The 14,910-nt window shown below is 37.5% G+C and overlaps 1 protein-coding gene across 2 annotated transcripts in view; it reads left to right on the top strand.

Annotated features, from left to right (window-relative positions):
- The window catches only part of STOX2 (storkhead box 2), a 147,382-nt gene that overhangs the window by 115,315 nt on the left and 17,157 nt on the right, over positions 1-14,910 (top strand). For both annotated transcript variants that reach the window (XM_088131846.1, XM_007422707.4), the window contains exon 2: positions 7,883-8,035. In XM_088131846.1, the coding sequence (XP_087987972.1) occupies positions 7,883-8,035 (153 nt within the window). The remainder of the gene's footprint in view (positions 1-7,882; positions 8,036-14,910) is intronic.

Here is a 14,910-nt window from a genome sequence, read left to right as displayed (position 1 = left end):
GGAGCTGTCAGGAAAAGGTTAACTTCACCTCTTAGCCAGATGGCAGGCCTTAAGACCTCTTCCTGTCCTGAGGAAGAAGTCCTTCCCTTTACTCTGCTCTTCTTCTAGAAAGAAGCAGTAGCTTTCCTCTCAGCTCCTCCTTAGGGCTTGAGAGAAAGAAACCCACAAGCAGTCAACACTGGCAGCCAAGCTGCATGTGACTGAGCAAGGTGACTCCAGCAACCACCAGCTCAGCAAATTGGCACATCAAAAACTGTCACAGGGATTAACAGACCAGGTGGAAAATATTGGCCAGCTGCATGGACCAGAATTGGGGAGCAGTGGCTCCCAAAGACAAAGGAGAGAAGGTGCTGCGTTCTCCTCCATCATTTCCCAAGCTTTGATGATACAAATGTGTAAGTTTTTCCCAGAAGTCTCAAACTAGCCAGCATCAACAAATTATCTGGAACAGCAGACCACATGGCAGACATGTCTGTAGACTGCTGACAATTTACAATCAGATTCATAGCTTCTGGTTTGATGGCATAATGGGACCTGTGTCTCAAGCACTGGGAGACTCTCAAATCAGAGCCAACATCACAGCTAAGCCTTTCTTAAGAAATTAGCAATTTGGTGAGTCAGTTGAAAGCAGGGTAAAAAGAAATTCTTGCTTGTTGAAGTTCCCAGGCTTGCCAACAGAGATACAGTTCCAGCTAGCAAGGCAGAGAAGGCAAGACACAAGGAAAATGTCCCACCGTTCAGGTTGATGTTGGAGATGTTTCAGTGGGGGTATTTTCTGTAATTCCCAAGAAAAATCAAGAAATAGGTTCCCTTCCTCACCTGTCTCCAAAAAAAGAGAGACAGAGAAAAGCTGCTCTGAATGCTGTATAAGAGCCATCCATTCACTTTATGTTGCCTAAGAAAAATGGGACATGAAGGCCTATCTTAGACTGCTAAACAAGCACATCAGGCACCAAACCTTCAGGATAGAGACATTAAAATCAACAGCCAAAGCCATCATCCCAAACAGTTTTCTAGCCCTGATGTATCTTTTGGAGGCCTACTTAAACATCCCATCAGACATTTTTCAGATTTGCGTATTAGAACAACCAACTTCAATCAAAGCATTCTCTTTCAAGCTGGCACCAGAACCCAGAGTATTTACTAAAATGATGACACATTTATGTTAGCTGGGTAATCTGCTTATCAGAATACCCTCTAGAAAAAATAGTGAGCAGCCTTAACTTGATGCTTTAATGCACCCAGGAGCATGTTTTCATCATGAACTTCACCAAAAACAGGCTAATGCCCTTAAAACAGATTCTGGGAGACACCTGGGAAATATGGAGGAAAGGAAACTTTTCCTATTTCTAGAGCACACTTTCAAGCATCAAAGAGTGGTGGAGGAGAGCCTAGCATCTAGGAGGTCAAGCATTATGAGGCTGACAAAGTTACTTGGTATGATGTTTGGGATTCTGTACCATGAGACCACTTCAACTCCAGTTTATTCAGTGGCTCCTCTTCCCATTCCAGGAGTAGATCGCCAACAGATCACACCTGCACATAATAGTTCCAAGCAAGATTGCCCAATCATTGCATTGGTAATTAATTCCAGCCAATCTGGTATGGGAAATCCAATCAGAAAGCTAGTTGAGGCTTGGGGACCTAGAAGCTCTCTCTGTAAGAGAGGATCTATGTATATTTCATAAAAGCAAAGATCAGATCTGTCAAACACAAGATAATTTGTTTTCCAGTTTATGCCCAAATCCTTCCCACCCTAGAGAATGAACCTGGCACAAGCTGAATGTGCCCTATGTCTATATTTCAAATGTAACCTAGTGCCAATAACTTGTTTGTCTCATACAAACAGAAAACTAGGAAAGACAATTCACCATAAGCAAGGCAGATCAGGGAATGCATTCTTGCTCAACAACCAAAAAACCCCCTCCATTCTCCCTGGCATCACAGTCATTCAGATGTGGAGTGCCTGTATCACAATTCTAACAGCAGGTTCCATAGTAGAATGGTGGCCCAAGAAGGAACCGTTCATGTCCTGTTGAACATTGTAAAATAGACACGTTTGCCTCTTCTGATGTGAACTTTGGTTGCAAAGTGTTACACAGGATGCTTTAACTTCTACTGATCCTCTTTGAGAACACGTTATAGTATATTTCCTGTCAGATCCATCCTTAATGATTGAGAAAATAATAATAGTTGGATTTAATCTGAAGTATCTTTCTAGCCATTGAAAGATGGACCTTACGGATTTATTGCCTGTTGAAGGATGATAGATCAGAAGTAATCAAATGACCAATACTGCAATTATTAAATACTTTATTCTGTTAACTGTTGTACATTATTCTTACATTTGCCATATGTGCTTGTTGGTGGCAATTTTTTTTTTGATATAGTGAATTATTCAGTAAAGAAGTTGAATCACAATATGTTAAAGTCAGTACCTGCAGTTGAAGGGAAAGGACAGGAAGAAGTTCTAAACCCAGCTTCCCTTTCTTGTCAGTTCCATCTTTTGGAGACAGCAAGGTTCTTCACAGTAAGTCCAACTATCATTTTAGCCACTTAAACTGTTTGGTTTCTCTTCATAGTTCAGCTAGACAAGTTTCCCGAAAGCTGAGTTGTAGAGGCAAATAAATTAACAGTTGTCACTCTGAAACCCATTAATATAGCATTTCTCCCAGAGCAAATACTCATTTCAGTCTATAAAATATTCTGAGTTTTGTAGTGAAAGTAGAGATTAGCTAGCTAGTATGACTTCACTTTGCAGAGAACCAGGCCAAAAAAGATGCTGATAAATTATGGATAGTAATATATAATAGCTCAGGTGATTCAATTAGAAAATATTATCAAGGAAAATAAATTGTTCAGTTTCTAGGTCCTCAAATCAAATCATAGCAAAATTTGCTGAGGTAACAGCAAAAGTAGCACTTCTTTTTTTCCCCCAGTTCAGGTCTTTCTTTGTATGAAAAATATGATTATATTCAACGCCACTATTCCCATTATTGCCATATTGTAGGTTAGCGGCCTGTGACTAAGAAAGTGTGGCTTGTGAGTGCCTTCCAATTATGTCTAAATGTTCAGATTGCATTTTGGAGCTGGAGTTAATGTTGGTTTGGATTTCTCACAGAAATCCCTGTATAAAATAAGGTTGGTGAAAGATCAGCTTACTTAAATTACCCCTTCCAACATCTTTCTGGTTCAAATTTAATTTATAATTGCATGCAGAAACCTTGTATTTTGTTGATGTATGTGCAGAGTTTTGGGAAAAAATGTTTGAAAACAATTAAATATGCATCATATTTTATTTTTTAAAAAGACTCTAAAGTTTTGTCCTTATGCCTCAGAAGCCTACCATCTGAGGATAAACACCAACCACATCCTGAGCATGTCTTAAGTACACTCCGATTGTACAGGTAATCTCCTTTGTGTCTCCAGGCTATGGAGAAAAAAATGAGTTTATATCAACATGCCTGCAAAGAAAGCAGCAGAATATTCGATACTGCAGAATGAACTATCCACCTTGACACTTCTTCTCAAGTTATTTGCATGAAATCATTCTAGTATACATGTAAATTTATTGGGGGGAAAAGAGTTCCTTACAGGTGAGATACAGCTTCATATTGTAATCTAAATGCAGTTATATCGATATGTATGTATTGATATGATAGTCCTTTAGAGGTTCCTTTTTCTTTCCAACTCCAAGGAATATTGGAAAGAAATTACATAAGAGGGCTCTGCATGACTTCCTGTCCATTGGCAGGTTAACTCTCCATGAACTGAACAGAACAGACCCAAATTTGGTATGGTGGGAGAAGCTGGGAAAAAAAGGCTAAGTTCTAAATGTTGGATTTGGCTTGAGATTGCTGGGTGGGGGGATCCCCCATGTATCTCTATGGATATGCAGTTGAGTGGTGGTTCCCCATCCCTTCTTCCTCCTGATCATGTGACCCAGAGCAGAGTATATGCAGCTTATTCTTTGCTTCTCGGTGCACAAATACCCTCACCCACAGATGTAACACAAGGGGAGAGCAGAAATTTACAAATGCAACATGTTCTTTCATTATTAAAAAAAAATAGAGGTGCCTCCTGTGGCAACTGCTGGAAAACAGATTAGAAATAATTGCAGAAGTCATACTTTGCATGCTTTCCCTCTCTTTTCTTCTATATCACAATGTTTAAAGAGTTGTATATTTTAGATATATTAAGGATTTCATATGATCATAATATATAGAGCAGATGATTCTATGAATGGGCTAGATGGAGATCATATTTATCTGTGCTTGCTAAAAGCTTCGCTGTACTTTGTATTTTATTTTTGCATCTGTAAAATGGGATCGTAATTTATGTCAGTTGAGAGCTGTATAATAGCTTTGTAAATTAATGAAATTCAGTTCTGTTTTACAGTTCTGTAGAATCTACAAGCAACATCTTGTTCACTTATACAACTACTTTATGTAGATGTTTTCATGCTGGGTACTGAAAATGAGAAGGTAACAGGGAGCAGGAATTTCTGTTTTGTTTGTACTGAGTTGACTGCTGTTCCTTTCACTTAATAGCAGTGGTTATAAGACCTTTGTTGGAAACATTTGAATAAAATGCACAGTCGAGCTATAAAAGCATTTTATCTTGTGGCCCATGATTTTCCATTTCATTTGTAACATAAATATTGACAAGCTGAATATAGTAATTTAATGGGAGTTTATGTTTGATTTTGCCCATATCAGCCATGAGCAGTAGCACTCAGAAGAAATAACATCTTTTATTAATTAAAAGGGTTCTAATTTTTGTGGTTGCATTTCCTTTGAAAGGCTACAGCAAATATACGATGGCAAATATACTTTTTAATGTTTTAAAGCCAGGATGCAAAACATGTAGCCAACCAGCCTTTTTGGGGGGAGGGGGTGTATTTTCCTGAATTGAGGGGGTCATAACATTTCACCTTTTTATTTTTTTTAATTTGCTGACAGTTTAAGGTGAAACCAGTTTCTTCCCTTAAAAACCCAGCCCGCCATATACTGTATCCTGACTCTGCTCAAATTAGGAATGCAAACTTTGATACACTATGCAAAACCTAGTGTGGCTTGAAACCAATGCAAGTTGTGCAGTTCTGGTTTTAAAAAATGGGTTTTGCAATTATTAATGAAATTGAAAACTCTTTTCCATCATTTGAGCACCTCACAAAGTATTTGCTGAACTACTGTTACAAAGTACTTGTAATTTCTAAGTCCCAAAGGATATTTGGGATAAAATGTGGCCACTTATTATCTCTGTGAGAAGATGAGCTGACACTGGTTCTTTGTGAGCTTTACTAATGTACTTGTCTTTTAAATGAGTCATTTAGTAGCTTATAGACATCAGTTGAGTGCCTTCAAAATTAATTCTGGCAGCAGAGAAGATGAATGAGGATTGCACTGTCATGATATACAAGAAGTAGTAATTATCTAAGGTATCAGAAGAACTGAATTATGATAGGCTTTTAAGAGGCGGAACAATTAGGCACATGTAAACATTTATTACTTTTTTAATGTGTCATAACCAGTGCCCTTCTTTGGAATAGTGCTCCACCTGAGATCTGGTTAACATCAACCTGATGGTGTTCAAAAAAGCTGCCAGACCCAAATGTTCCAAAAAAACTTTTAGGAATCCATGGTATGGCAGGTTCCCCTCCCCACAAAAGGTTATTTTTGCTGCTAGGAGTGTTTTTCTCAGTGTAGCAATGGCTAGAAAGTTGATTGGGTTATTTTATTTTTAAATTTTTTCTTCTGTTTTACTTTCCTATAATTTATAAGCCACTCAGAACCTTTTGGATTGAGCAGCATATAAATTGCAGGAATGAATGAATGAATGAGTGAGTGAGTGAGTGAGTGAGTGAGTGAGTGAGTGAGTGAATGAATGAATGAATGAATGAATGAATGAATGAATGAATGAATGAGAGGGAAAAGTTACTAATCCATTAGATCTGTTATCTTAATCCTCTGGCAGTGAATTTGTTCAATTTGTTTTTAATATTTAAGTATATGTAGTCAATTGGATTAGCTTCTATGTGCATGTTTGTACTTTCAAAAATGTGAGACAAGACTTATTTGCAAAACGTTTTTTTCCCAGCAAGGCTAATTCTTCTATATGTTTGATTATTTTTAATTCAGTAATGTTACTTAGTATTTTGCCAGTCAGTATTAAAAAGAATTTTAATAAGTGCTCTTCTGTTGAGGTTAACTTATTTGTGACCATTCTGGTTGCTCTTCAGCCCACTAAAACTGGCAGATTCATTTCAGCAAGTGAGAGTACATATGGTGCTTGATAGATGGCCCACGGATCCTCTGGGAGCTTTTCCCAATTTTCCCACCTCCCATCTGATCAGCATTCTGTTAAAAGGTTGGAACAGATCACTCATTGCCCACTACTAATGCTAGCAAGAAAATAGCAGTCCTAAAATAAAAATGCTGGTGGGGATGGGATATAAGGTCAAACTTACTTACTTAGTTCACTGCTATTAGCAGCAGTGGGGAACCAGAAGCCTACAAGGAGTTGCTGGTGAAATAGGAGGAAGTGCTCTCCCTCTCCCATAATCTTCTCAATACAGCAGTTTAGTATGTTGTGTGAATGTAGATGGGCATGTATGGTATATATATATGTGAATATTTGTGGCCCTAACTGACCATGTAGCACTGTGTGCCTAAGAGGTACTTATCTTAAAAGTAAAATTTCTGTTTATCACTAATGGGTACTCAATATTCAGTTGACATTGAATTTAGCCCCTTTTACCTTTCTCAAACATTTAATGAACTTTTGTTTATGTCTACTTATATCAGGCAAGGCACTTGCACTCCATGTGATTCTTTCTGCTTATAGTCAATGTAGCATTACAGAGACTTGGAATATGTACCTTGTACCTGTCCCCACCCTCCAAATAAAATGTATTTGGTTTTAAATCATCTTTGAACAAAGATGATCTGACAATTTTCTACCAAAGTCCCCCTGTTCTTACCTTAGGAACATAAGAGTGCCTTCATTAATTGGACTAGAGACCTGTTCAGTATAATATTTATCTTAAAATGGCTACCCAGATATCTCTGAAAAGCCCAAAAAAAGAGTGTGACATTAATGACACGTTCCTATTGTGGTTTTCCATCAATTTTCTAGCACGTTGTTTCTAAATCTGAAGAACAAAATGCAGTCTTGAAGCAATATTCCTATAGTACTTTGGCCCTTAAAATTGCCTATGTCATGTAAGCATTGCTGATAATCTTAAAATGGTAATTTTATTGTTGTTTAAAAATGATCTGTATTATACATATATAGCCATAGCAAGATATAGGTATAAATTTGGATAAATAGACAGCAGCCAGCAAATGCTTCTCTGAATGGCCTAAAAGGTAAAATGAAACAAATGATACAACATTGTCAGTTCTGACATTTTCACTGTGTATTCATTCATTACTTTTTGAAAACCCCATATTCAAGGTCAGACCACTCTGATTTTAGTTGTACTACTTTCCAGTAGTGTCACTGAATTTTTGATGTCATTGATACAATGAGTAAATGGTTCAGTATTTAGCTATCTGTTATACAGAGTTTACTAATTTAATTATACAGAATTTACAGTCTAATATACACTCGATTTAAAATGGTTTATAACTGCAAGTGTACCTTGTAATTATACATCTTAATTTCCTCGCTTTCTTTCCCCTTTCCTCTATTCAGTTATTAAGCCAAACTTCGGAATTCAGTAGGTTTTGCTATTTTAATCTCTATAAAAATACAGTCTTCATTTTCAACTTTTTCAAATTATTATTAGATTTTACTGTAAAATTATAATGGAAGCATACATTTGTCTCATTACAATCATTTAAGGATGGTTAAGCAAAATCTCCTTTTCTATCTACAGGTGATGTATCGCCAATCAGTATGTCTCCCATCAGTCAATCACAATTTATTCCACTTGGAGAAATCCTTTGCTTGGCCATCTCATCAATGAACTCAGCACGAAAACAAGTCACACAAGAAGCACTAATGGAGCACCTAACAACCTGCTTTCCTGGTAAAATATATACTAATCTATCTCTACTCACATTCATGTAAAATGGCTGGGTGTGTAGGTACGTGCCCTGCTTCCCTGTAGTAGTGGATCAGGTCTTAACTGTTAATTTTCTGTTATATACAGTTGTATATATAATTGTTCTGTATCATTCACCTGTAATATCAGTGTGATTCTCAGCTATGTATTTTTATGAGCTCTAAACTACTTGCTCTTTTATTTAAAAAAAAAAAAAACTAAATCAAATAACTGTTAGCCTATATTGTTCTGCTCCTGGAATTAGTTCTCTCATGATTCTTCTATAATTGCAGAATTTACTATACTTTTAAGTTCATTCCCTTCTCCTCTCCCTGATTACTTCTGTATTTTTAATAAAACTTACATTATTCTTGTACTTTTCTTATTATTATCCACCTGGACATATTTTTCACGTACTGGTATTTATATAAGAATGCAGTTTTTAAAAAGAAAGATGCCTCAAACCCATATATGGTGCTTAACAAAGAGGCTACATTTAGTGCTAATTTTATTCCTTTAGTGCTAAATATATTTCTGTCTTCAGTTCGTGAGGTCACACATTGTATTTAAATTGTTTTATGATCTCTCTGTGTGAACTATAATTCTTCTTTTGTTGTAGACCCAGTTAATTAACAAAATTAAATTTAGTTTTAGCATTCAGATATACTTTTACTCATTACTTCTAGACTGGCTTGCTTTCTTTGAACAAATAAGAATTCCAGGTAGTAAAGCAACCCCAAATTTCATGCAAGGAATTACAGAATGTTTTCCCAGAGTTCTGGGAACAACAGCAATGTGATATGATAATTACTGAACATTTAGTAACATTTTCTCCATATAAGTACCTAATTGTTGTTTTAGAGGTGATTTCCTGTTCTTTATTTCAGATATATGCAACTAGTAATTTAAAATGTCACACTTTACAGAAAAGGATTCAATTTCTTGCCCAGGTTGCTGTTTCATATTGTTTAAAAAAGTTACTGTATTGTTGTAGTTACAAATAATGCATCTTTTCAGATAAGTTTGCATCCCTGTTTTAAAGAATTTCCTATCAAATACCTGTGAGGTATAGAGGGTGTATATTGCAAATGTGTTTGAAATAGATCCTTCAACTTTTAAAGTAGGAGCTGAAAAAATACTAGCAATTTGAAAACAGTTATTAATAGGATGGGAAGGTCACATGCAGCCTGACACCATGCATATTTTTAAGTGCATTCTGCTAATTTTTTGGTGAAACTTTGTTATTACCCTCTCAGTGTAGCTCTGTTCAAGAAAGTTTTTGCCAGGGTTCTGAAATGCACATGTATAGAAATATAAACCTAAGTTTAACTAATCTCATTAAAACTGTACAATATTTCTTCTACACCTTCTTACCAAGTCTTGAGCTTTTTCACAATGCAAAAAAGTCTTTCATTCTCTTCCAAGCTCCTTATTAACATTTGTCTTTAACTTCTAGCCTGAAGAATAATTTTAGGGAATTCAAAAACTTGCTCATTTTAGGTGGCTGTAGTAACCACAGCATTCGCCTTTGACATTTTTTTCTATCTACTCACAATTTTCAGCTGCATTAGTACATTCAAATTACTGGTATATATTGACATTTTGGTTTTGGCATATATGATACATTTACCTGAAACCTTGTTGTGTTGTGGCCATTAGAATCTCAGAGAAGCTGCCCTATTGAAGAGGGACCTGCAGGCAGGCTGGTAACCTTAAGTATTTTCTAATTTTAAAAACCACTGATCTCTTCCAGTGAGAGATAGGAGGGTGGAATTCAGGCTGGGAGGGGCAGCTAGAATTTTCTTTGTCCCAATGCTGTGTTGGCTCCAGATCTTGAGAGTAGCAAGAACCATAGAAGCAGATTTATTGACTTAGCCTGGAATTCAGTTCTTCCTAAATCACTGGGAAAACTGGAAGTTAGTAGGGGTAAAGTTGGCAGGTAAAGTATAGTCAGAAGCATCAGGGATGTTTTATGTTTTTTCTAGTGCTGCTTTTGGTCAGCTGCATAGTTTTACCTTTGCTTATGTGACTTTAGCTTTATTTGTTTTACTTATAATTGTTACAGTAGTGTTTGTATGAAGATCTCCGCCTCCTATAATTTGTCTCAGGTATCTTAGTCCTCAAATACTCACTGTGTTGCCTTTATTAAAATAATGTAAACATTTTTACTGTGCTCTTGGTTTTGTACTCTTAGCACTATGCACTCAGACAATTTGGGCATGGTCACTTTGGTCAGAAGAAAAATTGGAGCCATTTATTTAAAACCTAGTCTTAGGCAAGGGGAATCTCTTTTTTCTGTCCCATCCATATTCTAAAGTGAAGGGAGGCATGCTCTGTGATATAAATAATCTAACTTTGCTCTCAATATTGGAGGTTTCCTGTGAATATTCAGAGATATTAAATCAAGAATAGACATTTTAAAAAAATAGTATGAGACTTATAAGCTCCCAGCTCTCACTTTTCCAAGTTTGACTCATGAAATAACTGTCACCATAGAACAAATGGAAGCCATTGGCCAGGTAAATAGATATACCCAGTGTCTCTGTAAATGAAATAAGTATTTCCTTGCTTCTTTCATGATGTTTATTTATGTCAGCACTTCAGTTAATGATTGACAGGGAAGCTAGAGAACAAATGGATTCAAGATGGCTTCTAAAGTGTCAGTGTTCTGCTTGCTGCTTGATTTGCCACCTTGTGGAAATTAATTTAAGCCATTCTTGTATTAACTGCACATTATTAATTCTGGTAGTACCATGAAATTTATAGAATCAGGGTTCTGTCATATGCTGATGACACACAAATTATTTCTTTGTGAATCTTCATGTGGCTACAATCATGTGGCTCCTTTGAATGGCTGCTGCCTTCAGCTGGTAACAGATTAGATGAGAGATAATAAATGGAAGTCGAATGCAGACAAGATGGAGATGGTCATTGTGCAGGATCACAACTCCAAGAAACAGCTGATCCCTCTGCTCTAGATAGGGTTACACTTCCCCAGAAGGAGCAGGTACAGTCTTTGGAGGTGCTTCTCAATATGAATCTCTCTCACTGTTTTTCAGACTCAGGCAACAGCCAGGAGCACCTTTTACCATCTTTGGCATATATTTCAACTGCATCATTTCCTGGAAGAGAATGACTTTAACACAGTGGTAAACGCTATGATAATCTCCAGGGTTAGCTACTATAGTGCAATCTGTGAGGGGCTACCTTTGTGCCTGGTCTGGAAGCTTCAATTAGTACACAGCAGCTAGCTGATCTCCAGAGGTACTTAGAGAATCCGTATTATACCATTATTGAAAACCTCATATACAGTTATTTTATTGATTGATATCCCCACCAGTTTTTCTCTACAACTCTCTGGGGTAGGGTGAGGTGAGAAATAGTATCTGGCCCACCAAAGTCAACTAGTTAGCTTTCATATGGCTTACCTAAAAAGCTGATCTTTTCCCCAGGATTGAGTGGCTGCCATGTGAACTTAGGAGATAAGTATTTTTTTAAGCTTTTCCCAGCAGATACTATGTGTGTGCTCACTTGTACTCCAAGTCTCATTTTGCCTTTTGAATCCAAATCTCTTCATAGCCCTACTGGTTATTACATTTAAAACTCTACATATATTATGCCAATGTTCCTTAAAAGAATTTCTTCTTCTATAGCAGCCTGTTTCAGCTTAGCAATCACATATGCTCCTTGAGCTTTGCCAAGGGCATAGTGAGATATACAGTAATGTGCAAAAATTTTAGGCAGGTGTGAAAAAATGCTGTAAAGTAAGAATGCTTTCAAAAATATATACTGTACAGTAATACCTCAGTTCACGAACACTTCTGTTCACGAACAATTCGGTTCGCGAACAGCAGTGTTCACAAAATTTTGCTTCCGTTCGCGAACTCCGCATTGGGTGACGAACACGACCTGCGGCCATCTTCCCTGCTGACACGTGGTCGTGGCTTCCTCTAGGTGAGATCGCGGTCGCAGACAGACACTTGCTGTGAAGCTTTTTGGTGTGCTTTTTAGCACATACAGTACAGCCAGCATGGCTCCAAAGAAAGTGCAGAGCAAGAATGGTAAGAAGAAGGTTTTGAAGAAAATAACCATTGAATTGAAGAAGGAAATTGTAGAAAAACATGAGCATGGTATTCGTGTGACTGATCTGGCCTCGGAGTACAAGATGCCGAAGTCTACAATCTCAACTATTTTGAAGAATAAAGATGGTTAAAAAAAAATACATATAAAAATACATATGGTTCAGAACGGATTAACCTTATTTACATTGAACCTTATGGGGAAATTTGATTCGGTTCACGACCAATTCGGTTCGCGAACAGAATCGTGGAATGAATTAAGTTCATGAACCGAGGTACCACTGTAATTGTTTATGTTTACAAAACAATTTTACAAAATGCAAAGTGAGCATACAGAAGAAAAACCCAAATCAATATTTGGCGTGACCACCCTTTGCCTTCAAAACAGCATCAATTCTTCTAGGTACACTTGCACAGAGTTTTTGAAGGAACTCGGCAGGTAGGTTGTTCCAAACATCTTGGAGAACTAACCACAGATCTGTGGATGTAGGCTGTCTCAATCCTTCTGTCTCTTCATGTAATCCCAGACAGACTTGATGATGTTGAGATCAGGGCTCTGTGGGGGCCAAACCATCACTTCCAGGACTCCTTGTTCTTCTTTACGCTGAAGATAGTTCTTAATGACATTGGCTGTATGTTTGGGGTCGTTCTGCTACAGAATTAATTTGGGGCCAATCGCATGCCTCCCTGATGGTATGGCATGATGGATGAGTATCTGCCTGTATTTCTCAGCACTGAGGACACCATTGATCCTGACCAAATCTCCAACTCCATTTGCAGAAATGCAGCCCCAAACTTGCAAGGAACCTCCATCATCCTTCACTGTTGCCTGCAGACACTCATTATTGTACCACTCCCCAGCCCTTCGACAAACAAACTGCCTCCTGCTACAGCCAAATATTTCAGATGCTCATCATCATCAGTCCAGAGCACCTGCTGCCATTTTTCTACACCCCAGTTCCTATGTTTTCGTGCATAGTTGAGTCGCTTAGCCTTGTTTCCACATCGGAGGTATGGCTTTTTGGCCACAATTCTTCCAGGAAGACCACTTCTGGCCAGACTTTTCCTGACAGTAGATGGGTGTACCTGGGTCCCACTGGTTTCTGCCAGTTCTGTGCTGATGGCACTGCTGGACATATTCCGATGTCGAAGGGAAGTAAGCATGATGTGTCTTCCATCTGCTGCATTAAGTTTCCTTGGCCAACCACTGCATCTACGGTCCTCAACGTTGCCTGTTTCTTTGTGCTTCTTCAAAAGAACTTGAACAACACATCTTGAAACCCCAATCTGCTTTGAAATGTTTGCCTGGGAGAGACCTTGCTGATGCAGTGTAACTCCCTTGTGTCTTGTTGCTGTGCTCAGTCTTGCCATGGTGTATGACCTGTGACATGAAACTGTCTTCCACAACCTCACCTTACTAGCAGAGTTTGGCTGTTCCTCACCCATTTTTAAGCCTCCTACACAGCTGTTTCTATTTCAGTTAATGACTGTGTTTCATCCTACATATGAGATTGATGCTCATTAGCACCTGCTTGGTATAATTGGTTAATCATACACCTGACTCTAATCCTACAAGATCCCTGACTTTGTGCAAGTGTACAAAGTGTGCAAGTGTAAGAATTGAGGCTGGTTTGAAGCCAAAGGGTAGTCACACCAAATATTGATTTGATTTAGATTGCTCACTTGCATTTTGCTCTTACTGTTTGCTCACTTGCATTTTGTAAATTGATAAACATAAACAATTACAATATATATTTTTGAAAGAATTCTTACTTTACAACATGTTTTCACACCTGCCTAAAACTTTTGCACAGTACTGTATATTGCTGGAATGGATGGGCCTGTTTTCCATTTGGGTTATTTAAAGGGGTAAAATAGTTACCTTAAGCCATGTAGAAGATTGAAGAACCAATAAAAAGGATAAAATTGGCCTGGTGGTAGCAGTGGGATTTCTTATGGGTGCTTTAATCCTCTATAAGATTTTTAAAACACCTTTTTTCCCCTTAGTCCTCAAAAATAAAACAAAAAGTATAAAAATGTTGAGCCTATAGTTACTCTGGGGTCCACTATTTTTAATTATTGATAGCTCTGATATCTGATTTTAATTTTCCTTTTTAATTTTCAGTGTAATTCTTGTTTTGTATTTTTAATTGTAAGCCATTAGGAGACAGTAGGCAACAGTATAAATAATAATAATAAAGTAAAATTATTATCCTGGATATTAGGTGCTGGATACTGGAATAATTTTGCCATGCAATTCATATTCTATGGCAAGAAAATCTGGTTGAGTAAAATAGGTTTTATCTGAATTTAAAAGAGGTCAACTTAGAACAATTATTGGCAAACCTGGTGGATATACTACAGAGTAGAACATGAATTTGTAAGTTTAAAAGAGAGAGGGAAAATGCTGACTTAAAGCATTTGGAAAGTTATAGAAGAATAACCAAAGAAGCTGAGAGTAAATAGAAGAGAGAGGTGGCAATAAAAGAGAAAGATGGCCCCCTCAAAAATGCTGCATTCCATATTGGTAAGATAAATTTATTAGGCCAACTCAAAAGTCACAAAACAGCATGCATACATACATGTACAGGCAATTCTCGTTATTCGCGGTGGTTATGTTCTGTGAAAAGGCCGTGAATACTGAATTAGTGAATGGTGAAACCTCCGCTGGGAACGTGCATGTTGGGTGATTCCAGTGTTTTGCCGCTCTGCATGTCTGCAAATAAGTGCAACAGTGCTGCAGGTACTGATTTTGGGGTGACACAAATGCAGAACCCGCAA

The sequence above is a fragment of the Python bivittatus genome, unplaced genomic scaffold (genome assembly GCF_059951505.1).
Source record: "Python bivittatus isolate LINGU-HERP-01145 unplaced genomic scaffold, Pbiv_v1 ctg000070_np1212, whole genome shotgun sequence".
NCBI classification, from domain to species: Eukaryota; Metazoa; Chordata; class Lepidosauria; order Squamata; family Pythonidae; genus Python; species Python bivittatus.
The sequence above is the reverse complement of the archived record's forward strand: the minus strand, read 5'-3'. Positions and strand labels throughout refer to the sequence as shown.